The sequence below is a fragment of the Ambystoma mexicanum genome, chromosome 10, assembly GCF_040938575.1.
Source record: "Ambystoma mexicanum isolate Mex_15411 chromosome 10, UKY_AmexF1_1, whole genome shotgun sequence".
In the NCBI taxonomy this organism is placed as follows: Eukaryota; Metazoa; Chordata; class Amphibia; order Caudata; family Ambystomatidae; genus Ambystoma; species Ambystoma mexicanum.
This window is the reverse complement of record NC_090932.1, coordinates 1174585000-1174612167: the sequence shown is the minus strand read 5'-3', so window position 1 is coordinate 1174612167 and position 27168 is coordinate 1174585000. Positions and strand designations below refer to the sequence as shown.

At 45.3% G+C, this 27168-nt stretch overlaps 1 protein-coding gene across 1 annotated transcript in view; it reads right to left on the bottom strand.

The window, feature by feature from the left end:
- Nucleotides 1–27168, bottom strand: part of LZTR1 (leucine zipper like post translational regulator 1) — a 692494-nt gene that overhangs the window by 320980 nt on the left and 344346 nt on the right. Inside the window, exons 12-14 of the mRNA XM_069619129.1 lie at nt 16980–17075; nt 15914–16100; nt 8722–8891 (exon numbers count right to left, since the gene is read on the bottom strand). Coding sequence (XP_069475230.1) covers nt 8722–8891; nt 15914–16100; nt 16980–17075 — 453 coding nt within the window. The remainder of the gene's footprint in view (nt 1–8721; nt 8892–15913; nt 16101–16979; nt 17076–27168) is intronic.

Genomic DNA, 27168 nt, shown 5'->3' with positions numbered 1-27168 from the left:
CTCTGGTGGAATGAGCCCTTAGATTTTAAGGGGACTCTTTCCCTGCAAATTTGTAGCATTCCAGAATGGCTAAAATAATCCATCTGGAGATGGTTTGTTTGGTTATTGGTAATCCCAATTTATGTCCTGCGTAACCTACAAAGAGTTGGTCTGCTTGTCTAATTTTAGCAAGTCTACTGATATAGAAACTCAAGGCTCGCTTAGGGTCCAGCCTGTGTAGTCTCTCTTCCTCTTTCCCCGGATGGGGAGGAGGATAGAATGAAGGTAGAGTAATCTTCTGAGTAATGTGAAATTCGGAAACTACCTTTTGGAGGAAGTTAGGCTTCACCTGTAGCACTACTTTGTCCTTGTGAAAAGTTGTATGAGGAGGTTTACAAGAAAGGGCTTGTATCTCGCTAACCCTTCTAGCAGATGTTAATGCTACCAATAAAACAGTTTTGAGGGTGAGAAACTTCAATGAACAGGAGTGGAGTGGTTCAAAAGGAGCACCTTTTAGGAAGTTTAAAACTAGATTTAAGTCCCATAAGGGAACTTGGAATGGTCTTGGAAGGTAAACATTAGTTATACCTTTCAGGTATTGTATTACCAATGGAATGTTGAAATACGATGGCTCCTCTGCAGTGCGCTTAAAGATCGATAGTGCTGCGAGATAGCCCTTAATAGTGCCAATTTGAAGGCCGGAATTTGCCAAATAAAGTAAGAAGGATAACACCGCAGGTGTACCACATGAAAAGGGTTCGATATTCTTCTCTCTGCACCAGCTGCAAAATTTATTCCAACGGCAGCGGTATAGGGTCTTAGTTGCTGGTCTTCTGGCCGAAAGCAACACCTCCATGACGTCATCTGGAAGGTCCCAATCCTTGTACCTCAACCTTTCAGAAACCAAGCGTGAAGGTTGAGGGTCTTGATGGCTGGATGGAGAACCTGACCTCCCTTCTGCGAGAGAAGATCCTCTCTGTACGGAGGACGAATTGGAGGACAGATGGACATGTCCAGAAGGTCCGGGTACCACGTTCTCCTGGCCCAATCCGGGGCAATTAGGATCATGGTCTTCCGAAAACTTCTCAACCTCCTGATCATTTGAGGAATGACAGGGACCGGAGGAAACGCGTACAGAAGTGGGAACTCCAAGTCCACTACGAACGCGTCTCCTAGAGCTCCTCTCGGGGGAAATTCCCTTGAGCAAAATCTGTCGCACTTCCTGTTGATACTGGTGGCGAACAGATTCACTTGAGGGGTTCCCCAAAGGGCGAAGATCTCTTGAAGGACTTCCTGAGCTATCTACCATTCGTGGGAGACTGTGTTCTGCCTGCTCAGAGCGTCCGCTGTCAAGTTCTTCTCTCCGGCTAGGTGAATTGCCGATAGAGAGATTCCTTCCTGAATTGCCCAAAACCAGAGCTGCATCGCCTCTCTGCACAGTGGCAGTGACCCTACGCTTCCTCTTTTGCTGAGGTAGTGCATGGCCACTGTATTGTCCGTCATTATCAGGACGTTTCTCCCCCGTATAGACGGCAGAAAAGCCTTCAGTGCCAGTCTGATGGCTCTCAGCTCCAACAGGTTGATGTGTAGTCTGGACTCCGATGGAGACCAACGACCGCTGATGGTCAAGTCGTTGGCATGGGCTCCCCACCCCGTGAGTGAGGCGTCTGTGACTACTGTTATCTCCAGCCATGGTTGCCAAAACAGTTCTCCTTTCAAGATGTTCTCTGGAGAGGCCAAACCATATAAGGTCGTGGGCTACCTTGTCCGGAATCCGGAGGAGATCTGTCATCTTCCCTGAGAATTGTGACCACTGAGACCTCAGTGCCCACTGAAGGGATCTCATTCTCAGGCGGGCCTCTGGCACAAGGAATATGCAGGATGCCATGAGGCCTAGCAACCTCAAAAAGTCGTAGGCTGGGAGACGTTGGGCATTTTGAAACCTGGTGACCATCTGCAGAATATCTTGAGCCCTCACCTCTTGTGGCGAGGCTTTTCCCAGGGACGTGTCCAGGACTGCTCCAATGAATTGGAGTCTCTGTGATGGTATCATCTGTGACTTCTTTAAATTGAGGAAGAAGCCCAGCCTGTGAAGGGAGTGGCAGACATAATCTAGTTGGATTCGGGCTTGTTCCGAAGAAACTGCTCTGATCAACCAATCGTCCAGGTAGGGGTAGACGTGAATCCCTTCCCTCCTTAGACTTGCAGCCACAACCGACATTAGCTTGGTGAAGACCCTCGGGGCGGAGGTCAGCCCAAATGGCAGAACTCGAAATTGATAATGAGAGTTGCCAATTGCGAACCTCAGGTACTTCCTGTGCTTGGGATGGATAGGCACATGGAAATAAGCATCCTGAAGGTCCAGAGATACCAACCAGTCCTGAAGCTGGAGGGCCTGAAGGATCTGAGAGAGGGTTACCATCTTGAACATGTCCTTCCTGAGGAACTTTTTCAATTCTCGTAAGTCCAGGATGGGTCTCAGTCCTCCGTCTTTCTTTGGTATGAGAAAGTAGGGGGAGTACCAGCCCTTGTTCCTGTCCGCAACAGGTACCGGTTCTATGGCACCTTTCTCTAGCAGGTCTACAACTTCCAGCAAGAGGAGCGGATCCGGCCCTTTCAGAGGGCTGTTCCCCGGTGGATGTCTCTGAGGGATGCGTAGAAAAGGCAGGCAGTAACCTTGGGCAACTGCCTCCAATGCCCAAGCACCTGACGTAATAGCCTGCCATTCCGTCAGATGGTGAGTTAACCTGCCCCCTACAGGTGTCTTGTGATGGGAGACCTCAGAGTGGTTTGGGAGCGGCTGATGCAGTTGCCGAAGGTAAAGCGGCTCCTGCTCTGCTGATGCAGCCTTCTTTCCTTTACCCCGTCCACCACGGGTAAATTTTCCTTGGCCTCTTTGAGTCGGTCGTCCTCTGCCTCTTCCATATGAGGAATAATAGCGAAAGGACCTTCCTCTACAAGAGGATCCTGAGGGACGAAAATTAGTTTGTCGGATAGCAGCTCCTAGTGACTTAGCTGCTGCTTTAGATGTTTGTAGTTTTTCCAAACTGTCATCCGCCTTTTTACCAAATAGGGAAGAACCGTCAAAGGGCATATTTAAAAGTCTGGCCTGTACGTCAGAAGCAAAGCCAGACTTTCTCAACCATGCATGCCTACGGATTGTGGTGCTTGCCGCCATGGCCCTGCTGATACTGTCAGCAGACTCAATGCCAGTTTGAGGGGACTCACACATTGCATCTTTACTATCTCTGATGATATTTAAAAATGTGTCCCTTTCTTCTCCTTCCGGAATGCAGTCAGCCACCGATGAAGCACACGCCCAAAGGGTGTGGCTGAACCTAGCGAGCGTACAAGTTGCATTAATAGATTTTAAAGCCATGCTACAGGCTGAGAAGACTTTCCTAGCAATGGCATCATATTTTTTATCATCCCTATCCTGAGGAGCAGTAGGGTAAGCAGAAGTACTGCCTGATGAAGTTGCAGCCTGGACCACAAGACTCTCTGGAGTAGGGTGCTTAGATAGGTATTCAGGGTCAGCAGCAGATACCCTATATTTCGCTGACAACTTCTTGTTAACCGCAGGGACAACTTCAGGAGTTTCCCAGTTAGTCAAAATCTTTCTTTGTAAAGCAGAATGAAAGGGAACCACAGGATCCTTCTGTGGACCTTTATCCAGAATATCTGTGAGGTCATCCTGTTGAAAAACAGGTGAAGGCGCAGACCAACCCATGAACTCCGTAATTCTAGACATTAGGGTTCTATCAGGGGTATCAGCATGTTCCCCTGGGTCTGGTTTGACAAATTCCACTTCTGGGGAAGTGTCTAGGCCACTTGCTTCCTGTAATGCATCCTGAAGGTCTTTCAACCTTCTTTCCTCAGAGGCAAAAGTCTCTGGTTCAGGTAATGTGGTCCTCTGCAGCCCAAAAGGCCTTTCTTGATCAGAATCTTCCCTTTCTTCAAAAATTGAAGTTAAGGGGGGATGCTCTGGTCTGTGAAATGGTATAAAACCCATCTCTAAGGCTGAGGGAGCCATCATCAGTGGCCTTGAAAAGGTCGATGTCGTCGACGCCGATGTAAAAATCCTCGAAGGCGCCGACAAAGGCGTCGAGAAAACTGGAAGAGGCCTCGAAGAACTCAAGAGGATTGGAATCCTGCTCGAGGATGTCGACAACGTTCTCGACGTCGTGTTGGAGGCTCTCGAAGTAACCGTTGGCTGTGGAATAGCCGTGGGTCTTTCTTTTATCGGCGTCGATGTCGGCGTCGACTCGATCGACGGATGCGTCGAAGAATCCTTCGATAACGGCGTCGATGGCGCCGATCTATGCGTCGAAGATGCTTTACTTCCCGATGGCTCATGGCGCTTTCGGGTCGACTCTTTCGCCGGGTGCTTCGGCTCGCGGCGTTTTGATTTTTTGGGCTTTTCACCTGGGGTATCACCCTCAGCTTACTTCGAGGGGGACGAGGCCGCTTTCTCGAAGACGCTTAAGATCTTTTTTCTGAATTCCTCCCACTCAGCCTGAGAGCTGTGCTTAGTGGGGCAATTTACTCTTTCAGGGGAACTAGAAGACGATGATAAAGGGGATCTTCTTTGTCTTTTTTTCGAGTGTCTAGACCTCGACGAGTGGTGGGAGCCACTTCGAGACCTAGACCGAGAATGCTTTCGACGGCGAGGAGACGAATGTCTCTACTCTACCGTGGAAACTTTCGAGGAAGTTAAAATTGACTTACCTCTCTCGAGCTTCCCCTTACGCTCCTTCAAGGCTTTCGCCGTCATGGATAGGCATTCCTCACACTCCGAACACTGGTGTTCAATTCCCAGACACCACAAACAGATCCTGTGAGGATCCGTCAATGACATTTTCTTCCCACAGTCTCGGCATTTTTTGAAACCGGACCGAGGAGTCATCGGGTCGGAGGAGGAAGCCATCGAGTACGAGTCGGTTTTCTCGAGGAAATATGAATATATATCGACTGATGAACTGAGCAACGGTATTCCGAGGCACAGGAAGCGCGGAAAAACAGAACTGAGCAACGGACGCTGCGCGTGGCCATTTATAGGCATGATGACGTCGGCGTCGATACGGTGGCCGTCGAGGAACACCTACTCGACGAACGTCGACGCACAGCGCCCTCTACTGGGAAAAAAAAATTCCGAGGCCAGCAAGCTGGAGATACAAATATCATAGATAAGGAATACGTCGGAGGACACAATCCCTTCGAATGATCTTTCTAAGACATTACTCAACGGAGAGAAAGTAGATCTGCACGTCATTCTGTCATCTACGTCTTTTCTTTGTTTTGTCAAGCATATATCTCTGTTCATATTGCGTGCTCGCTTCAACGACTGTCTTTTGGTTCTCGAAGGATATTCACGACTTAAGTTTTTTACTTAATTCATTGCTGTTGGATTTAAAGTCGTCTATGTTACTACAATTAGGCCTAATCCGGAGGAACTGGCCATATGGTAGATTCTCACGCATACTGAGGGGGTGGAAGCTACTGTACAGTAAAAGCGTGTTCTTATTGGTGGGCTTTTTGTAGAGTGTTGTCTCCAAGGTGTTATTAGATCTCTTAAAGATGATTACATCTAAGAATTCTATCTTTTCTGTGTTGGAAGCCATGGTAAATTTTATGGTTGGGGCTTGTTGATTTAGCCAATTGAAGAAGTTCATCAGATCTTCTTCCTGGCCCTTCCACACCATAAAAATATCATCTATATACCGGTACCACGCACCGATCTTATCCCGAAAGGGATTGGTGGCAGCATAGATGATGGATTCCTCATATTGGTCCATGTACAGATTGGCTAAATCAGGGGCAAATGATGCCCCCATACTTGTTCCTTGTATTTGTTGGTAGTATGTTTTTTAAAACAAGAAAAAGTTCTTTGTCAAGGCTAATCTGATACATTCAATAATGAAATTAGAGGGTAACGTAAGGTCTTGCCTATTTTCCAGATATAGAAACATGACTTCCAAACATTCATTCTGTGGGATATTCGTGTAAAGTGCTTCGACGTCAAGTGTGACTAAAATGTCCGTCGTCTCAGTAAGAATTTGATCAATGATGTGTATCATGGCAGTAGTGTCCTTGATATATGAGCGCATGGATGTTATGAATGGTCTTAGGAAGGATTCAGCATAGATAGAGAGTGGTTCTAATAGCGACCCAATTGCAGACACCTGAAAAATTGACAGCGTCCTGAAGAAGGGGACAGACCACACACCCTATATAAAGATATGCCAGTTGTGGTGTATGTCTCTCTCCCGAAACACAAGTTGGTGTAGACGTATCATGATATAAGAAAGGATGTCATGTTTTTCTAAAATCACTTTGATACTAACATCACAGTTGTCGGAATAGACAGTATTAGGGTCCGATCCACCCAAACAAGGTGTTTTCAATACACCTCAGAAAAATGTATGAGGCTGAGGTCTTGACCATAACCTTAAAGCATGTCGAGAGAACGCTGATTTATCTGTGTATTTGTGTTTTGTCTTTTAGTCAGATCATCATTGTATTAGTTTGACAGATGGTCGTTTTAACGATTTGAATATGTATTAAAAATTGTTTTCTTGCTAATACCTATGTTCATGTGATTAATGGAGCTAAGTGTAAACAAAAATCACTTCAGAGAATTCTCACCTCTCTGACAGTGTGTTGGGTAGTTTGGTATCAAGTGGTGTTTTTTTGCTTGTGTATACGGTTTATTCCTCACACACCTTTGCCCCCTTACAAAAAAGAGGAAAAAGTTATTGTGCTCAACTTGTTTACCTCTGTGTACCTCTTCTGGTTAATTTGAATTATTGGAGTGCTCTGTGCGTGTCTCGTAGCCCTAGACCACGCTACCACCCTCCTGCGTCTAAGCCTTACTGCTCCGATACTCTACCTTGACCGAGTCTGGCTAGGCATCAAGTGTCTTGCCAGTTCATAATAAGTCAGTCTCTCACAATCCACCCCAGGGTTGATTCAGAAAATCCATCTTAAAATTTACATAGGTTCCAATTAGCTTTTTTGTACATACAAGGTTTGTGTTTATATCCAACATTCACATTACTTGTTACAAATGTCCAGCAGATTAAAATTACCCACATGTCCAGATTTGTGTCCTGATGAGCAATTGACATCTTCTGCTTCTTTGCACAGCTAGTAAGTGGATAACTGACATATAAGTGGCATGCATGCCCAACTTTCCATCATTAAATCATATGAATGTGTCTAATTTGTACAGACATGTGCCAGATACCACCATGCACATTTTTTCAGAAGTGCTACATACTCATTGCAGTGTCCTAATGAGAAAATTGTATTGTCAGACTCTTTGCTTTGCCTATCTGGCCTTTGGATAATGGGCAAATAGATGCATGACAAATTGTCCACGATGTAACACATTTCCTAACTTCATTACAATCAAATGAACTTACCGTTAATCATTTTTAATTGAAATGCCAATACAAACATTACTGACCTAATGTGCTTAAAAACTCATCATTATCCTCTACGTTTACCAAATATACTTTGAGGAATAACCGCAAAGCACAAGGAGAGTGTTCTTTAATTCCTACTTATTTTATCCAGTCTTAATTTTCTACTGTGCTTATAAAAGCCCCATTTAACATTGCATTCCTTGTAAACACCAACTGACTCTCAAATCATACCAAAAGCCATTAGAAATGTTCCCAAGTAAGATTTGCACCTCAACTAGATTACGGTTAATTGCTGCACATTAACAGTAATTTTCAATCTATTACTTTTTATCATTAGGTTTGTAATCATTTTGCCGCCACCTGAAAGACTGTGTTCTGTCGAGATATGAAGCAAATGCTGCTGATTACCCACAAAATGTTGTGGACCTCTACTTTAGTCCATAAGACCTTTACCAACTCCCAGCCTCCAGCCCACTGCGATGATGCCACCACAACAGGTAATAGGTCATGTTGGTGTTATAGGGCAGGCTGATTGGCTAGATTTCCACAACTTTCCTGACTCAGCCTTCACTGCCATTGCTGTTGCATCACTCTAGCACAACGTCCTTCTTAGCCATCATAGTGGCCCAGAGCAAGTGGCGAGAAACATTTTAGGGTGCTGCAAGCAACATGGTGCTCCCAAGCTACACTTTGGGGGTGACTGCCTTAAGAGAATTTCTGCACAAACACTAGAGGTTGGACTTCCTAGGCCCTCACCAGAGCACTTGTGACACATCCCCCAAACAAATACGTCTAGTTTACTTTACTTACTATTTCTTTACCTATCCTTTAAAAGATTACTTTACTAAAACAGTTATCTCTGACTGCAGCCTGGTAGTTATGAACTGGCAACAATGTATTAAACTGTATCTGGTGCCATCTTAAAATCTGCTTAGAGCTCGGCCAATGATGACTCAAACACAGCTACTGCAGATGAGCCAGGAAAGCTACGAAGACATGTTAACCAAGTGAGCAGATTTGATACCTTAAAAAAGAGTGCTTGATTTTCTTTCTTGGTACCAGGTTCTGCAAAAATGCCTAAACTAAACGTTAGAAAATGAACACCGGATTAGCCGGGATGGGAATACCCACAGCCACAATCTTAGTAAGCTGTTTAAGTTAGCAAAACACACAGTCAGTAAAAATGTTATTACGATTTTAGAACAAGAGCAGAGTAACTTTAGCAATATACAGCATTTACATGTTCTGTATATGATCACCCACAGAGGTTCGCTGACTCCTCAAAAGACCTTGTGAAGCTCACGGCTGGGTTTACCTTTAGCTGGTCCAGCTGCAGCTTGTTGGCATTTTCACACACAATGAGGACATTCTGAAGGTCGACGGAGGCCTCAATGTACTGCACGCAGAGCTGCTCAAGGCGCGAGAGATGAAAGTGCAGTGCCAGCTTGTAAACATCCATGATGAGGAGAACATCCTGCACATGGCCTGTGGGTTACAAAGCACAGCTCAATCCATTATCCACGTGAAGGAAGACCCTGTACTGACAGACCATCTGTAGTATGGGCATCAGCAACACAAGTCAACAACTAAATGTTCCAGTCATTCCTCACCAATCTCAATCCTAAAGAGATGGCTTGTCTGTGAACAGACAGAAACCTACATAATTAAGGAAGTCTGTGTCAATAATGCACGAGTAAACCACTTGTATCATAGATGAGGCCAACCTCCACTTTGCAAGTTTGAATCAAAGTAGGGTTGACTCAGCCCATTATCCGCTCGAAGTCAATACATTTTGTAATAAAACCAATAGCAGGGGTCTGAAACCTGTGGCTCTCCAGATTTGTGAACTATGACTCCCATGATCCCTCACCTTTGTCTATGCTGGCTAGGGCTGATAGGAATTGGTGTTTTTTGTGCAATCCCCTGGTAAGGGTTATACAACCTCTAACTCGAAGGTGGGGCAGTCAACCCAACCCAAAAAGGGAAGCCACAGCTCTCTTATGGCAGGTAGGGCAAACAGGCTTAACTGGAGGGAGGGGTTTAGGTTAACACAGAGGTAGAGTTAGCGCACACGATTACCAAAAGGAAATACACCAAACTAGTAAACTGAAAAATATACACCTTTATTAAGCTATGCATATATATATGTCTGTTCAATAAGTACTTAAAATAACATTACACACAGTAACACACAGTAAACATACCTAGTGTATGTATAAAAACAGTAAATGGCCATACTAGACACAACCCACTCCCATAATATAATGTAGGTCTACTACTTGGTGATCTGTACATTACATATAGAGAGAAGGGATGGAAAGAGAGGGAAACCAAACATTCAGACACACTATAAATAGTCACTACAGGAACACAGATGCTACAACATAACACAGTCACTGTGACCCTAAACATCTAGGAAGTAATATTTGGAAAATGCTAATTTTCATCTTGCAGTCAATGTAGGACCTAGCCGGGGGAAAACAATTTAAACACACAGCCAGTGGTCACCAAAAATAAGATACATTTAGGCTGATGGCACCAGGGCATTACATTTCCAGGGAAAATATATATACAGATACAGTAGAGTCACAAGTGGAAAACAAGAATATAAAATCACATTAAACATCACTGTGCAAACTAAAATTCCAGTCTTTGGACTAAAACTCAATGGACCCAAGAAAGATGTAGGACAAATTCCAGGGGCATGCAAGTACCCTTAAAGTCACTCTGGAAGGGTTTTAGGTGAGAAAATGTCCCCCATATGAATCAGTGGGACAAAGTGAATAGGCAAATCTGTGTGCATGGAGTTAAGTCACAATTCTACCCACAGGTGCATATATATGGTGGCAAACAGCCCCAGGAGACGACAGAGGAGACCCTAAAGAAAAGATCCAGATGCAAGTTCAAGAGCTAGAAGACCTGAGAGGAGATGAAGGAGCCCCAATGGAAATCAATGGGAAAATGCGGTTAAGGGCTGCCTCCAGAAAGCCTCGACCACAGAAAAACTGGACCATAACGATTGATCAGGGAAAACTAAAAAAAACAGCAGCATGGAAAAGAACAACAATCCACAGACAAACTGCAAGAAGGATAAAAAAACATGGGCTTGCTTGCCGGAAGTTCTGGCAAATACCAAGCGATCTTAGCAACAAAAGAATTTGGCCATGCTCTAAAATCGAACCCTTGAAGAAGGACATAACAAGTTACTTCGATCATGTTACAATGGGTTCCTGGAACACATGTGGCTTTTCACATTTAACTAACACTTCAAATGTTAACTTAGGTTCATTTGACCTCTTGTGTCTCCAAGAGACATGGCTTCTGAAGAAACCCTCTATGTACGCTTGTGACATCGCCTTTTCACCGGCAATTCAAGGCCCACTAGGAAGACCTCGAGCAGGCCTGCTAACAGCCATACTTATGTAGAAATCTATTTTTGGAAAAAGCTCTTACAAACGAGGCGCACATACTGGCCACCCTGATCTCCTGGAATCCCTACATACCCACCCACCAAGGGTCACAGGCTGTCAAAGAATTACTTGGTGATCAACACCTACTGGAATCCCAAAGAACAAATTCCCTCCTCCTTTTTGGCCAAAATCGAAAACCTCTTGGATGACACCACACAAAACTACTCAGTAGATCACACGATCATATGTGGAGATTTGAATGCGTCAATAGGTTCCAGAGAGAAAGGTCTTAGCAGACCAAATTACCCACTCAGCAAAGCCATAAAAAATCTTTGGAAGTCGTATGTGGACACAACGGCACGTAGAAAACTGTGGGACGGAATTATGGACGCCAGAGATCTTCAAAACCTACATTGTCTGGGGCGATCAATAGAGCCCAAGATCCTGACCTGGGAACAAGGCGCCAGCAGGGCCACGTTGGACCACATATACTTTTCACGTGACCACAAGGGTTACTTCTTTCAAGGTCATACGGACACTCAACAGTGACCATAACCTCTTAAGGGTAACATGTAACACGGAAAAGGTCAACTTTCAACTCCAACGTCCTCAAATCCAGTCTAACTTTGACGTAAACAATGGAGGAACCCGGCTCCGACTGAAATCATCGGATAGAATGGTGATCACAAAACAATATACGCACGCTAAAGAAAGGGACTCGGAAATCTTGGGATCGACCAAACCGGACTATTGCGCACTGCTAGTCCCTTACCAGCGACCATCAGCTGTTCTCAAACCTTTACAAAACCATCGCCACTCCAACAATCCCATCTTAAAAGCAAAAAGATCAGCAATACGCAAATTAACAAGGAAAGGCAAAAACGTGCCAACAAAGTTCAACATAGACGAGGCGAACGACCAGGAAATACAAAAATTGGTTAAAGTCTTATACAATCCAACTGTATCAAGAAGATGCAGAAAAGATGTTAAAAACTGTTAGTGGGAAGCAGCCAAAGGACTTCTGGTCATTAATAATGTCTGGTGGAACGGCCACACAAGATACCTTACTTAGCAATGTCAATGAAAGAAACTGGATTGTTCATTTCTCAAATTTGTTTGCTCTACCATCTCCGCTACTTCCGAAAGTCCAACTAGACACTGACAACTGGGACATTGAACAGGACACACTAAACATCGAGTGCAAAATCAGCAAATTAAAAGCCTCCCGGAGCTCCAGGTCCGGAGGGACTTGCAAACGCGGAACTGAAAGTAAATTCCAATGCCTGGACGATACTAATAACTGAAATATTCAAGGCATGTGCTAACTCTGACACCATACCTGACTCACGTAGAACATCAAACATTGTCCCGATCTACAAGAAAGGTGATAAAGGGGATCCAAATAACTACCGCCCGATCGCCCTCTTGGATTGTAGTGGAAACATTTTTGGCGCATTTCTGCTGGACAAATTCACATCCTGGGCAGTAAACTCAGAAGGACACGACCGATTCCAAGTGGGTTTTACAAAGAACCTGGGTACAACAACGAACATCCTGCTCCTAAGCATTTTGAAGGCCAAAGTCTTGGAAGGCTCACCCAGATTATTCTTGGACTTTATAGATCTCTCCCAAGCTTTTGACAGAGTTACTAGAACAAAACTCTGGTCGAAACTTGCTGATTGGGAATGCCCAAAGTCAATCCTGGCGCCCATAAAAGAACTGTATACAGACACCTTAATGAGAGTCCGACTCAGCGGAGCGGGCCTCCTCTCTAAGACCATACAAACATTCAGAGAAGTGAAACAAGGGTGTCCTTTAGATCCAGCTCCATACAACGCATATACGGGTGACTACCAACATTAGGAAAAGATGGTCAGAGCTAACCCACCATCAGTGGGCAATGAAAAAATAAGCAGACTTCTTTATGCAGATGATATCATCTTAGTCGACCAAACGGCTATAGGCCTACAAAGAAAGTTGGACAACCTGCAAGAATACCTGCTAGTAAATGACCTAGCAATCAATGCTGGCAAAACCAAAGTGTTGATCCTAGAGAAAAGAGCTAAAAGGAAAAAAATGGTCTGTTCTCGCTCAAAGTAACTCTGATCTTCTACAAATCCAAAGTGGTCCCAGCAATCGTTTATGGAGCCGAGGCAATGCCGACAATTCCACCTGTAATCTGGAAAAAACTTGAAGGTTTTGTTTGGAGGAAAATGTTGCGCCTGCCATCATCCACTCTGGTTGCTTCCATCGGGAGTGAATTAAGCCTGGTGTCTCTAAGAGGCACGGTAGACCTAAATGGCCTAATGCTCTTCCTAAAAAATTCAAAGTTCAAACTCAAAAATGCACGAGATGATCCGGGAAGAACACAAAGGGCTCAAACAAAATGCTAAACTTTTGGTTTTGTAAAAATCTCACTCTACTTGAGGAAATAGGCAGTTCGGAGGAGGAATTATATAACAACCCAACAAAATTGGCAAAGAAATGTAAAGAACTTGACTGGTGCAAACCTTTGGAGGAAGCAGCAAGAAATAAGTTAACCAGACATCAACCAATCAATGCCTAAAAACTGAACGCACCTATAAACTACTTGTTCAAGTTTCCTAACAAAAGGATCTGATCAACCTTTTTGAAAGCAAGGCTAAATGTCTTAAAAACCAACAAAATCCTGGCAATCAGAGACAAAGCAAGGGAGAACACGTGTTGCTTCTGCTCTGAGACAAATGTAGCTGAAACTCTAAGACATATGATTCTCGAATGCACTGATCTGTCATCTCAAAGAAAGACTCATCTAAGCCACTTGTTTTCCAAGTTTTGTGAACTGGACGAAGAGTACTGGTGGAACTACTTAATGAACGGGGCCAACCGGAAACCAGTGATCGCTGTGGGCAATTTCTCAGAAAGCTTGAACTTGGAAAACCTTGAACTTGGAAACGTATAAACCTATAACCAAAAAAGAGACTTACATTCATCTAACCATCGCAACGCCTTTCTTTTTTTTTGAAGACCGTTCTTTTTCTTGAAACATACCCATGGAACGTACTTGTAAAAACTGCTGAAATTCAGTTAAAGCAAGAATAAAAAAAAATTATTTTAAAAAAGAAAGCCTCGACTATAGACAATGGAGACCCTTGAGGGTACGTTTCGGGAATAACTCACCAGGGATAGGCACCCACACTAATGGTGCCCAAAAAGTCAGTTCAGGAAACTTCAAACAACCCAGTGAGCACAAGTCTTCTTTTTAGGTGACATTTACATGATCTGAACCTCCAAGGACATGTTCCCCAGACCAACAACGACCCACACAACTTGAAAAGAAGAACGGTCGCCCTTCCTAGGGGTAGGACCATCAAACTCTAAGCATATGTAATGGCGAGGATGACTCCAAAAAGGCAGGAGACCGCAGCAAAGCAGGTTCAGGTGGCTCAATGAACAAAGGAAGGCAGCTCACAAACAGAAAGCTTTTCCACAAAGAAGACTAATGTGGGCCGACCCAGCGCTATCCAGAGGACAGATAAGGCAGGGTTATGGGGTCTCAATACTTTGCAGGCAACAACTTCCATCACCAAGGTGGGACAGGAGGGGCATCAAGAGAATGAGGGAGGCCCAAGAACAGAGACCAGCCCATGAAACAGGTTCCTGCTAGTATGGTCAGAACTGGTCCTTAAAATGCAGCAACAGCTAGACAATGGCAGGAATCGTCCATAAGGCACTGGTTGCTCACCTAGATATACCCACACGCAAAGGGGCTTGCCTAAGCCTGCCCACCAACCAACAGTAAAGGGCTAGGCAGCCAGCCAATCTGGTTGGCCCCTAAAACCACAATTCACCCAAGACCACGCCTGCACCATATGAAATGGCAAGCCCAGGGCAAGAATCTCTTCTGTACCAGTTCAAACCACAATAGAGGGTGCATGACTGCACTCACAAAGAGCCCACATGTTCAATATGGGCATTTTGGTTCTTTTTTGTGATTTCCCTGAACATAGGAAGGCCACGAAAACAAAATGGCAGACAGCAGGACTGAGAAAAATACACTGGTAACTCAACAACTACCAAAAACATACATTGAGCAGTGAATCTGCTTACACCGCTGGTGAAGCCAAAACGAAATTACAGCTGCCACTTACCCACTCCCTAAAACCAATGTATAGTGATATATTCGCATGAGGGAGAAAACGTGGGCTTGGAAAAGCAGGTCTGTCGCAGGAGCTAGCATGAGTCCATATACTCTAAGTGTTGAAGAGTTGCAGTGGCAGGGGGACTTCAGAAGTTGTCCCAGAGACCCAAAATAATTGAGAAGGCAAAAAGCAAAACGTTAAGAGGTCCTAAAAAGGACCACCACACCACTCAAAAATTAAATGCAGTCTTTGCAGGAATTTCAGTTGACATCTAGAGAGCCAAATGTTGCAGACCCCTAATCTACTGGAGTATTGAGTAGAAGCTTTAGGAATCTGACATGAATCTTAATATAAAAGTGTGATATCATGATTAAAGTTAACACCATAGTACCCACTTTCAAAAGATTTTCTCTACTAGGAAAGGCAAGTGTGAGGCCGATTGTAGTCAGGGTGGGACGGGAGGGCACAGGGTTAGGTAAGCAGTCCCACTAACATCACACAAACAAAGATAGTGCGATTGTTTTTTATGAATAGGACTGATCAATGCCATGTGCCTGTAATAACGCATGCAATCCATTTTCCAAAATGTAATGTAAGCCCATAAAGACGGAAATGGCAGGCAGTCTTGTAGACGGTTCCGTAATGGATTACAAGCATTACCTTTCATTTCAAAGGGACACTTCCTGGAGAAAACGTACCCAAAAGCCCAACCCAAACCACACGCATATATGTCTCCCAAACATAATCTGTTTCCTTGCACTCGTCACCATCATTAGCATTTCTTCAAGTAGAGGTTTCTTACCCAGACGCCAATCAGTGAACCAAAGAAATTAATTCTACAATCATCAGTGAACCAAAGAAATTAATTCTACAATCACCACTCCCTCCTTGTTCCCCTCTCATATACCACCATTCATACATTTTAAGCCCTGATAGTTGCCCAATCAGAGGTTTTTGGATCCCCAGGCACTCTCACCTTTGCGAGGGTATTTGATTTTGTCTGTGTACAGGAACTGCATCAGCACCTCGAATGGCTGAGCTTCTGCATCACGTATCGTCACCTCCAGCATGGGCTGCAGTACAGACACCTTCGCATTGCTGCCAGTAGCATCTGCTTTCGGAAACACACCCTGGCTCTCGTCTTCCAACTCCTGCTTTAATTTCTAATTGAAAAATTGTTGGACCACCACGGCTGATTAAAATACATAGGCATGGTTACTGTTACTCATCTATTCCTGTTACATGGACTTTGATCCCAGATTATGTAATCCATTCCAACCAAGTCGACCCACTCACTTACCGGGCCCTGATACCACAGACCAGAATTTATTTCCACTGTGGACCTCGATTTTATGCAATTAAAGCAAAATCCATATAACAATTCAGAATTTAAAAAACAAAACACCTCCTGTAGCAAATACAGTCTTATGTCTGCACCTGGCCGCCACTCCTTTATTCTAGGAAATGAACTAGCCGCTCTACTGCCTTTGCAATGGATTGAAAAATAACAGGATATAGATGAGCAGAGCAGGTTAGAAAGAATATGGAATTGAAAGAACGGTTTACCAAACATGATCTTTTCAATCTTTACTAGAAATCTAAGCCCAAACACCAACCCATTACTTTTATACGCTTTAAAAAAGGGAATCACCGGGTGGCGGGGCTCCGTTGTTTTAACTAAATAGTAGTGTTCCCGTTGAACAAAACAGGACTAGAAGAGAGTTTCTTTTTTAAGTGGAGCCTGAGAGTCCATTCATGTGCATCACTCAACTTTAGGTGGCTAAAAATCACAAACACAGAGATACAATTTAATATCCTATACCACACCAAAGCCTACTACACAGCACAAGTGCAGAGATAAAGAGAAATGTAATCGTCCGATGTGTAGCTTGCAGAGGGGACAGCTCCCATTATAGAAAAAAGATATGGTACACTGGAAGCCAATATGTAGAACAGTGCAGAGCCTAGTTTCTGAATCCTCCTTTAGTGACTCATTATTTTTTAAATACAAATGTTTCAGGTTCCACACCAAACATACTTACTTGTTTTAGCCTCTCTTTCGCCTGGTTTATTTTCCGCCGTAGCCAGCTACATCGTGCTGTGACCAGGGCTATGTGTCCTTTGACACGCTCTTCCTTCTGTCAGGAAAAAGAAAGGAAGCATACATTTTAAAGCTATACAGTGTGTACTGCTCCATTTAAAGGGAGTGTTGATTCTGCCGATATGGTAGGAAGATAAGTGCAGTGTGAAACCTCTCCCCAGAGTGCTCTTAAATAGCATAGGGCAGAGAAGTTGCATGATCAATTGAGAATGAATTGTAATGGTGGACACATACGAGGGTTAGATGCCTCAGGTGTTCAGGATGAGGAAGTGGAATACAAAGCAAGGGTGCTTCCAAATACTATATCTCGCAGAAAGCAAAGAACGGTTTACTTACCATATTAACCTAAGCAAACTTCCACCTTCCACCTAGGAAGTGGCCAGAGCACCTGCCATAACACCAATTCGTAATGCCAAGTAGAGCAGAGTAACATACCACGATACAAAAGAAAACTGATGACTTACATGCCCAAAGTCGTGCCACGGTAGGTATCAAATAACGGATAATAGGTATAAAAAGAATTTGTGAGGTCTGGACAGAGTGTTCTGGCCTCGAAACATCATGTTTTAGTAGCTTGTATCACATTTGAAAGAAGGGTTGGGGGAAAAGGTTTTAAGAAAAGAACTACAATTCCCATGACAATCGTAGAGAATTTTTTGAGGGCATGTAAGGTGGACCCTCTTTATCCTTATGGAAGAAGCATTCAGATTATCTGCATAAAGTGTCTTGATTTTCACTGCTGTTTTAGGCCCAGATAGGCTGGAGCAGAAACTATATTCAATGTTGCAAGTTGCCACTCAAATGGCTTAAACAGATATAACTTTCAAATCCCAAATTAAGTTGGCTCGAAATGGAGATACAAGTAGACCCCATCAAAATGTAATTTACCAACCTCTATGTGCATGCAAATGAATGTACGACTCCTACATGTGGGAAACGCCATCAGTTATGATCTACAGAACGCAATTTCAGTGCCACAACTGGTCCAACAAAACTCAGAGCAAATTGCTTAATAATCATTCTTAGATACGGTCTTCTTTCCACAGATTCCACATCTTTGAAAAGGGCCCCGTTACAGGATACATTCAGAAATCTTCTACTACTTATCCGCTATGAAGTGCCTGTCACTTCACGGTTCTATGATACTTCATTTTGCTTGGCAAAGGGACTTTGGGTTGGCCTCTCTTAGACACCTCTCAGGGCTCTAATCTTGAGGGCCTTATATGGCGTATGCAACTGTGACTTATCTTGGGAATCGACATCCTCGGTGATGGCCTTTGCCAACAGGTGTGTAATACCAATGGTCCATGTCGGCCGCTTGGGGGCCTGCCTTGCCTCAACTTGGCCTTACTTTCTGCTGGCATAAACACTCTGGGTTTCTTGGGGGTGAATACTATTCCAGGGGGTACAGATGCAGAAGTCCCCTATAGGACTTGTGGAGCTCTGGCTTGGACAAGTCAGGACTTAATTCCAAGGAAGACACTGGGGACTCCTATCGGTACTTGTGAAACCCTGCACTTGTTAGGGACTGCCTCTTTGGATTGGTGGCTGGAGCACAGTGACACTTGTGCATGCAGCCCCAAAGAATTAGAGCCTGTATCCCAGAAGGAGGTTTTAACTCCTCTTGGGACTTGCAAAGCTGTCCAAGGTAGGGGAAGGAACATCTAAATGGTGGCTGGAGCCTGGGACCAGGAGGATTCACAAAAAGTTGATTGCAGGCCTGGGGGAACTCCAACCACGACCAGGGAGGTCATCGGTCTGCATTTGGAGCTCTCTCTCCCACATTAATCTGGAGGCAGGTGACTGGGCTAGATGTCAACCAATGTATGCAAACTCCTTTTAGATTTAGCTAGAGTCACACTTCAAATGGCCCTTCATCATGGATTCTAGGGCAGTGCTGCCATCTGGCCTTCCCATTTATATAAATGGCAGCTTAGGCCAGGGGCCTGGCTTGCACTTGCTGATGATCCCTGCCTAAGACAGCAGCCAGCTCTTTGAATGGATTAAGTACCCACCTCTGGAGCTTGGTCTTGCATGCTCTCTCCTCTTGGCCTAGGCGTTTTTGGGTCAGCCAGCACTAGATACTCTGTTAAGATTTCTAAAGTCAGCCCTGGGGTGGAAAGACTTTAGAAGGTCACCCTAGTTATGGCGAACAGTGGAGACACCGAGAGGTTAACCCAAACCCAATCATTGTAGTGTGGATGAGCAGTCAAGGCTCAGTCTCAGGAGTGGGCGAGAGTGGTCTAGGGCTACAGAGTGTCCACACAGGGCAACCTCCAATACTTTAAGTTAGACAGTCAATGTACAAAAATACAGTAATTTATTAGGTCTTTAAGAAAACATTAGAAGAGGAAAATCACAGGTAAGATTTGCAATCAAGAAGCACACATCACATTTATATACATTCACTTTTAGCTATAATATTACTTACTAATAGTCATCAGTCCAGCCCTAAGATGTATAGGGTCTACTGCCCAAATATCACTGGTTCCAGTTACAGGAGGGGATTTCACAAAGGATGCAGTGGGCTGTGGTGGTATATCAAAAGAATTAAAAGTTTCCAAAGTATTTGAAAATGAAATAAGTATTGTATTTTACCAAAATCAGGTAAGTAATCCTCTATATCCTAGTCCTATGGTTAGCCCTAGGGTAGAATCCTTGACCCAGGTTCGACAACAAAAGGTCAGACCAGAGGGATTTAGGAGACAAGGGGTTTGCAACTAAGTTACCCTATTGAGGATAGGAACAGTTCCGTTTACTTACCCTCCTGACTCCGATCCTTCCTGGTAAATGATGGAAAATGAAGACCCCAGGAGGACAGACCCCCTTAGGACAACTCACAAGACGGATGAAGGCAGGTTCCAGCAACTGCCACCGAGATCAGACGCCGACAAACAAACACGTCTCCAGCACTGCCTCCATTGAAGATAGGAAGCAGACATCTGGGGAGCAGGCGATTCATGGCACCAGCTGAGGACCCACCAAGTTCCAAGGCTCAACTCTGAATGCCGATGGCTGCAGCATGGTCGCCCAGTGGGGAGCTTGTCAGTCCACCGGGCAGTCCGGGACACTTTGAAAGGCTCTGCGGGCACGGGTCCTCGAGCATGGGGACGAGACTAGTTGGTCCCACTAGTCCAAGGGTCGAAGCATCAACGAGGGTCTTCTGAGATCAGGCAAAGGAGCAGGGCTTCAATTGGCCAATCACCAGAGTTGATGCAGGTCAGCTTCAGGAGTTGTCCTCGGGTTGTCAGCGGGCTGCTCTTCTTCGTGGAAATCCTGGCTCCAACGTGGATCTGAAGAATGAGTAGAGTAGTTCTCCTTTTATCCAGATTTGCATCTGGAAGCAAGTCAAGCCTACACACGATAAGGATCTTCCACATTCAAACAGCCAGTGGATGTCCAATCCTTTACTTGGTCAGCCTTACCCTCTATGCCTATGTATTATGTAAAATGTTACAAAAACAGTACAAATATCAATGCTACCACTAGCTTGTTTTAGGCATATCAAAAAAGTCAAACTCAAAAGGTTAAAAGTTAGAAAGATTCTACATATCCTAATTTTATTTATTTATTTATTTATTTATTCACATTTGGTAAGCGCACAGGCAGCCCAGAGGGCATCGTGGCGCTTGTTACAGAAATGAACATGACTTGTTATACATACAGAAAAAGTCATTACTTAGTTGCAAAAGAAAAGTAGTAGCTACAGGAGGGGAGGAGAGGAGAGGAGGAGGAGAGGGTCAGAAGGCATGACTTTGGAGGAGTTAGTTGAACAAGGTAGTTTTCAGTTTTTTTCGGAAGGCAGTGAGAGAGGTTTCTGCTCTGAGCGTGCAAGGTAGTGCGTTCCATAGTTTAGCGGCGATGTAGGGGAAGCTTATTCCACCTGCTCTAGCTCGTTTGATGCGTGGAACCCTAAGTTGGTTGGTGTGGCATTGTCTCGTTGGTATAGTGGAGTGAGATCTGACTAGCGTGTCAGACAGGTATGAAGGTGCAGACAGGTTAATACATTTGTGTGCGGTGGTGAGTATTTTGAATGTAATGCGCTCTTTAACAGGTAGCCAGTGTGCTTCCCTTCTAGCTTGCGCGATGTGGTCCCTTTTAGGTTTATTGAGGGCTGCTCTTAGTGCATTATTTTGTGTTGTTTGGAGTTTATTGAAATTGGAGTTGGAGGTGCCAGCCAATAGCGCATTACAATAATCTAGTTTGGCTCCAATGGTGGCTCTGGCAATGGATAGGCAATTATCTTTAGTTAGGAAAGGTTTGATTGCATTAATGAGCTTAGTGCTCAGGGCGGAGGCAGTGACAATGGAGTTGACTTGCTTGTCCATGGAGAGTGATGCGTCAATGTGGACTCCTAGTGTTTTAACAGAAGGTAGAACTGGGATGACACAATTGTCTATGCAGAAGTTGGTGAAGAGTGGGTCGAGGTTCGTGAGAGTGGATTTTTGGCCAAGGATGAGGATTTCGGTCTTGTCTCCGTTAAGACATAGACCGTTTGTGGCCATCCATGCTTGGATGGTGGCGTATATGTTCTGGAGGGTGGCTGCGTCCTGGTGGTAGAGTCCTGTGAGCGGAAGGAGTACTTGGGTATCGTCTGCGTAGTTGGTGTATGTGATCCCAAGTCCGTCCAGTTTATCAAAGAGAGGTTTGGTAAAAAGAATATAGAGGGTGGGAGCCGTAAATGAGCCCTGCGGGACTCCATACCTGATGGTGGAAGGCTCTGCGTTGGCTGTGTTGGAAAACACTTTCATCACTCTACCTTCGAGGAAGGAGGTGATCCAATTTGTGGCTTGTTTGGAGAAATGTGCGGCCTGAGTGAGATGGTTTGTGAGGATGGCATGATCGACTAAATCAAATGCCGCCGAGAGATCTAGGAGGAGCAGAAGGGCCGGCTTGCCTTTGTCTAAGATCAGGGTAATTTGATTCTTCAGATCTAGTAAGGCGGTTTCAGTGCCATGACCTTTGCGGAATCCGGACTGCCTTATACCTAGGACAGAGTTGTTTTCCATGTAGGCCTGTATCTGCATGTGTGCAGCTTTATCTAGGATTTTTAGAAGAAATTGAACCGTAGTAATGGGCCGATAATTATTAGGTTGGGCAGGGTCCAGGGTTGGTTTCTTTAAGAGTGGGCGTACCCACGCCTCTTTAAGGCTGTCGGGGACTTTGCCCGTCTTGAATGAGGCGTTAATGAATGCTGTGATGATTGGTGCGAGGGGTGCCGCACACTCTTAAATGATGTTGGGGGGGCATATATCTCCTTTGCATTGAGAAGGTTTGAGCTGTTTGAGGATGTGGAGAGTATCCGACTCGGTGATTGGGGAGAAATCGAATTTGGAGGTGTGCTTATCTTTGGCGGTATTGATGGTGAGGGTCTGTTGGGGGTGCAGAGCCTTAAAGTGTTCTGCTATTTTATTTTGAAGAAGGTCTATTTTATTTAACATTGCTTTTTGAATGTTATTGCACCAGGCCTCATCCTTAACAATCTCATCTGTGCAGATTGGGGGGATAGTGAGCTCTTTAAAGATGGTGAATAGCTCTTTTGAGTGGGAGTTGGCTTCCATGATACGTTTATTGTAGGTTTCTGATTTCGCCTTGAATATGGCATTTTTGTATTTTTTAGAGATACTGAGAAAGTCTACTTTGGTGGCATCACAGGGATTGGCCCGCCATGTTTTGAGGGCTTGGCGCTTGCATTGGCGAAGATTTAGTAAGTCCTCCGTGAATCATGAGTTGGAGTGAAACAATTTTTTTTCTTTTTTGTTTTCAAGAGGGGCTGCGGCGTTGATGGCATGGGTGAGGGTGTCTTTGAAGATCTCTGCTAGAATGCTGGGGTCAGAGGAGAAGAGGGGTGCTAGGCAAGGGATGTTGAGAAAGGGACGTATATTGTCTGCTGTAAGTTTTTTGGAACTTCTGGCTAGCATGGCCGGTGCTGGTATAAGAGGTTTGGAGTAGGAGGATATGGGGATGCAGAATTGAAGGCAATTGTGATCAGACCAGGGAAGGGCTGTGTTGGAGTTGAGGGTGGAGCCACAGTTGTGATCAGCCACCCAGTCTAAGATACGGCCTTTATTATGGGTAGGGGCAGTAACTATCTGTGTGAATCCTAGATCTGTGAGGTTTCTGGAGAGAGTGGTGGCTTCTTTGTCAAGTTTATCATTATATCCAAGGTTTAGGTCTCCTAGAAACAATGTTTTGGAAGTTTGTTTGATGTTTTTTCCAAGAAGATGGTTGCCTATGCCTTTGAAATTATTGGCGGGGCCTGGAGGTCTATATATGACATGAATGTTTACTGTGTCTTTGGGGGAGAGGGTAAGTTTGGCTGAGAGGATGTCAATGGAGTCTTCCCCTGTGGTGGGAGTCTGTCTTAAGGCTACGGTGTCTTTAAAGATTAGTGCAACTCCACCTCCCATTTTAGTTAATCTGTCCTGTCTTAAGATCGAGTAACCTGATGGTACAGCTAAGCTGATAGTCGGGCCAGAGGCAGGGTGCAACCATGTTTCTGTTATGGCTAACATGTCTAGGTCTTGGTTGGTAATAATATCATTGACTTCTAAAGCGTGGGCGTTGAGTGAGCGAACATTTAATAGAGCACATCTGAGGTGTTGGACCTTTTTTGGTTGTGGTGGCTTGAGGTTGGAGATAGGGATAATCTTTTTGGTAGCGCGAGTAGGCTTATTAGTCAAGTGATGTCTGACTTTACATTGGTCATGTGAGGTTGGAGCGAGCGTCGGAGATCTGTTAAGGTGCTTGCGGGTAATAGTGTATGGTGGGCAGCAGGTCTTAGCGTGAGTGCGAGACCCTAGGCGTGAGTTCCTCGGTGTTACCTGCATGGGTGTGGAGAGGAAAGCTAGAGGGAGTGTGCGTGTTCTGAGTCTGTGCTGTCTGAGTATGATCTCGGGAGGAGTAGCGTGTGTGGTGGTGTGTCTGAGTTCCATGATATGGCTGTTGTGTTGCCCTGTGGGCACGAAGTAGTCAATAGTGCTAGTCAGTAAGGTGTAGACTAGACCTGTGAGGAGGTACAATGTGTGGCAGGTGTACATGTTGAGATAAGTTAGCGAGAGCTGGTGGGTAAAGGCCTCTAAGCGACCATAAGGCGCAACACAATATCACAGTGGTCTCTAGGCGACCATAAGGCACTACACAATATCACAGTGGTCTCTGGGCGACCATAAGGCACTACACAATATCACAGTGGTCTCTGGGCGACCATAAGGCACTACACAATATCACAGTGGCCTCTGGGCGACCGTAATGCAGATGCAGTTATCAAGTGGCAGCATACAGCAAAGCAGGGCCAGGGCAGCAAACAGGTGAAAAAAACATGTTCCTAATATGAGGCAAGAGCGGGTTGGGTACTTATGCTTGTGCAGAACAGTTCAAGGTCTCTGGTTAGAGGATTAGGAGTAGGTTGTGGAAGGGGGGCAGTATGCTTACCCTGTAAGCTGGAGGGCAAGAGGTTGTGGCTCTAGGCTCGACGGTGTAGACAGGCTGGAGACAGGCACAGTGCCTTTGTGTGTGCCTTCGTGGTGGGCCGGCTCCAAGCCTGCCGGCTTGTGGTTGGCTCCCAAGTAGGGGAGGGGAGCCACTCCACTTTAATGTGGTGTGTGCAATTGTAAACATACAAGAATTCCAGAAAGAGAAAAGGTTTCTCAGTTATGACAGTCTTAGGGACTAGTCAGTTTCCCTATAACAATAAGGCAAGGGAAGTGAAGCTGAGGGCTTTTACTTCCCTTCAAAAACTCAGGACACGTTAAACAGAGCAAAAAGAAGGGTGTCTCCATAGAAATCTACAGGGGTTGGGGGTGAGGTGCAAAAAGATAATATTTTTTCTAACACAGGGTATGGGCCTTGTGGACCCTTCACTTGGCCTGGGACTCTACTGCCATGAGCCCTGCTGGGTTTTGCAGTTGTACTTGGTCAGCCTTACCCTCTATGCCCATGTACTTTAAGTTAGTCAGCAATGGTTGCCTGCTCTCAGGTACAAATACATAGGTCCCTGCCTGCCTTATGGTGGTGGCAGCCGGGACACAGAGGGCCCGAGAAGTGGAGGAGGCACGGCCCTTTTTCGGAAGGGGCACAGGGACCCCTGCGCCTGTGCAACGGTGCCTGTGGGGGAGAAAACAGACCCCCACTGCACGGCGGGAGGGATCTGAAGCCCCCGCTCATCTAGCTGCCGCGCTCAAGTGCCCGACTGTGGAGATCCATGAGCGGGCCGTCAATGCCGCCAGGCAGTGGGAAGACTTGCACTGCTCTCTAACACCTACAGCTCATCATCCACAATGACAAAGAGCTTCATAGCTGCTGGGCAGAGTCATCGTCACACAGGGCAGTGGCCCAGCGGACATTCAGGCTGTGTTGGGGCTGATGAGGACCAGGGGTCACAAGGTAGGAGGCAGAGGCAGTGAGAGACAGCAAATGTTACACCTTATTCAAAACACAATTCCAAGCCCTTTCAGAAGAAGGAGGCCAACACAGGCTGCCCACAAGGAAGAGTCTAATGTGCAGTGCAGTATAGCAGGCACCTTGAGGCACCAATCTTGTATAATCTCGGCACATAAATGCAGGCTGAGTAAAGGTTGGGGTTTGCTGATGTGGAACGCTGGAAGGAACACCCTGAACAGCGGAGCCGACTTATGAATTTCCCAGGGGGGCCCAAATGTAGGAAGTGACGGTGATATGACCGCATTGCACGTAGTCGCCAACTTGGTGCAAGGGGGTGGCGCAGAACAGTGGAAACATTGGCTAGCTTGTACTGCATATACTAAAGTCAAGTAAGAAGGAGGTTTCAGCCTTCCAGTTGCATTCCAGTAGGCCATCACTGCCCCTACTCCACCCATCTAAAATCATCAAGGTTGTAGTAGCCCTCAAAAGGCAGAGCAACACAAGTAGGATGGAAGAACGAAATGCGAGCCCATCCTGTTAGTGTGTCAAACCTCAGAGCAAAGACTGCATGTGCCTCCTACCTTGGAGCACAATCTCACACATTTGGTGCAAATCTCACAAGTGGGAGCATGGGAATCCCCTGCGTGTGTGTGGGCCGCAGACCCCGGATCACATGCTCAGTGTGAAATTCTGGCCAAGGCTCTTTGGGCAAGCATCCAGGATGGGCCTCACACCTTTAAACAATGTGATGTATTGAGTGGGCACCTTACTCCTTGGAGCATAGTATCACCTGTTGCTGGTAATCTCACAACTGAATGTACATTTTCACTCTTGGTCATCTCAGTGACCCCATGTATATTAATGGAGCCAGTCTCCAATCTGGGAAGACAATTATATATTCTGATATCTTACAGGCTCGAGCCTTCTATCCCTTGCCCCATGACGGCTTCCAACATCCTGAGTGGCAGCTTATGGACAGCAGGCAGCTCGGGACATGCCTGTTGCCAATGGAATGTAGCCAGATCTACTATTTAGACACTGGGAGAGTGCCATGAATCCACATTCGTGGTGAAAAAGTACTCAACATACAGAACACAATGATATAGTGTTGCAGTCCTGCTGAGAAATGACAATTCGGTCTGTTTAAATGTAAAGCAGAGTGGCTGGGAAGTGCAGGCACTGTGCCATTAAAAATAAAGCAGCTGTTGTGGGTGGAAGTGCTGCTTCGGTAGCATCAAGAGTATGCAATTCCCCGCGGGGTACTGTTGGTCATTTCCTATTGAAGTATAGCAGCCCTATTGAGAAGTGCCATTAAAAGTGAAGCTGTCCAGTAGGCTGGATCAGTGCTGCCCCATAAAAGTTGCAGAAGGCTCTGTGAGAGGTGGCAGTACTGTGCCAACGGTGAGAAGTGTAGTATTTTCACATTAACTATGCTTAAGCACTTTGGGTTATTGAATAGTGCTGCTACATTCTGAGTAATTCCACACCTTTAAATATATTAGCTCTTGTATAACCACGACAGTGCTGAGTTATTCTGATGATGATGAAGATGATATCAGACTTGCTCACTAGTTCTGGTTCTGTATCATTAAATGTACTTCAGATCTTCAGGAGGATAGCTCAGAGGCAATGTGCTCGCCTTGGAAGCAAGACGACACGGAGCAACACAAGTTTGATCCCTCGGTCTGCGGAACACAGGTTTGATCCCTCGGTTCGCGCAACACAGGTTCGATCCCTCGGTCCGCGCT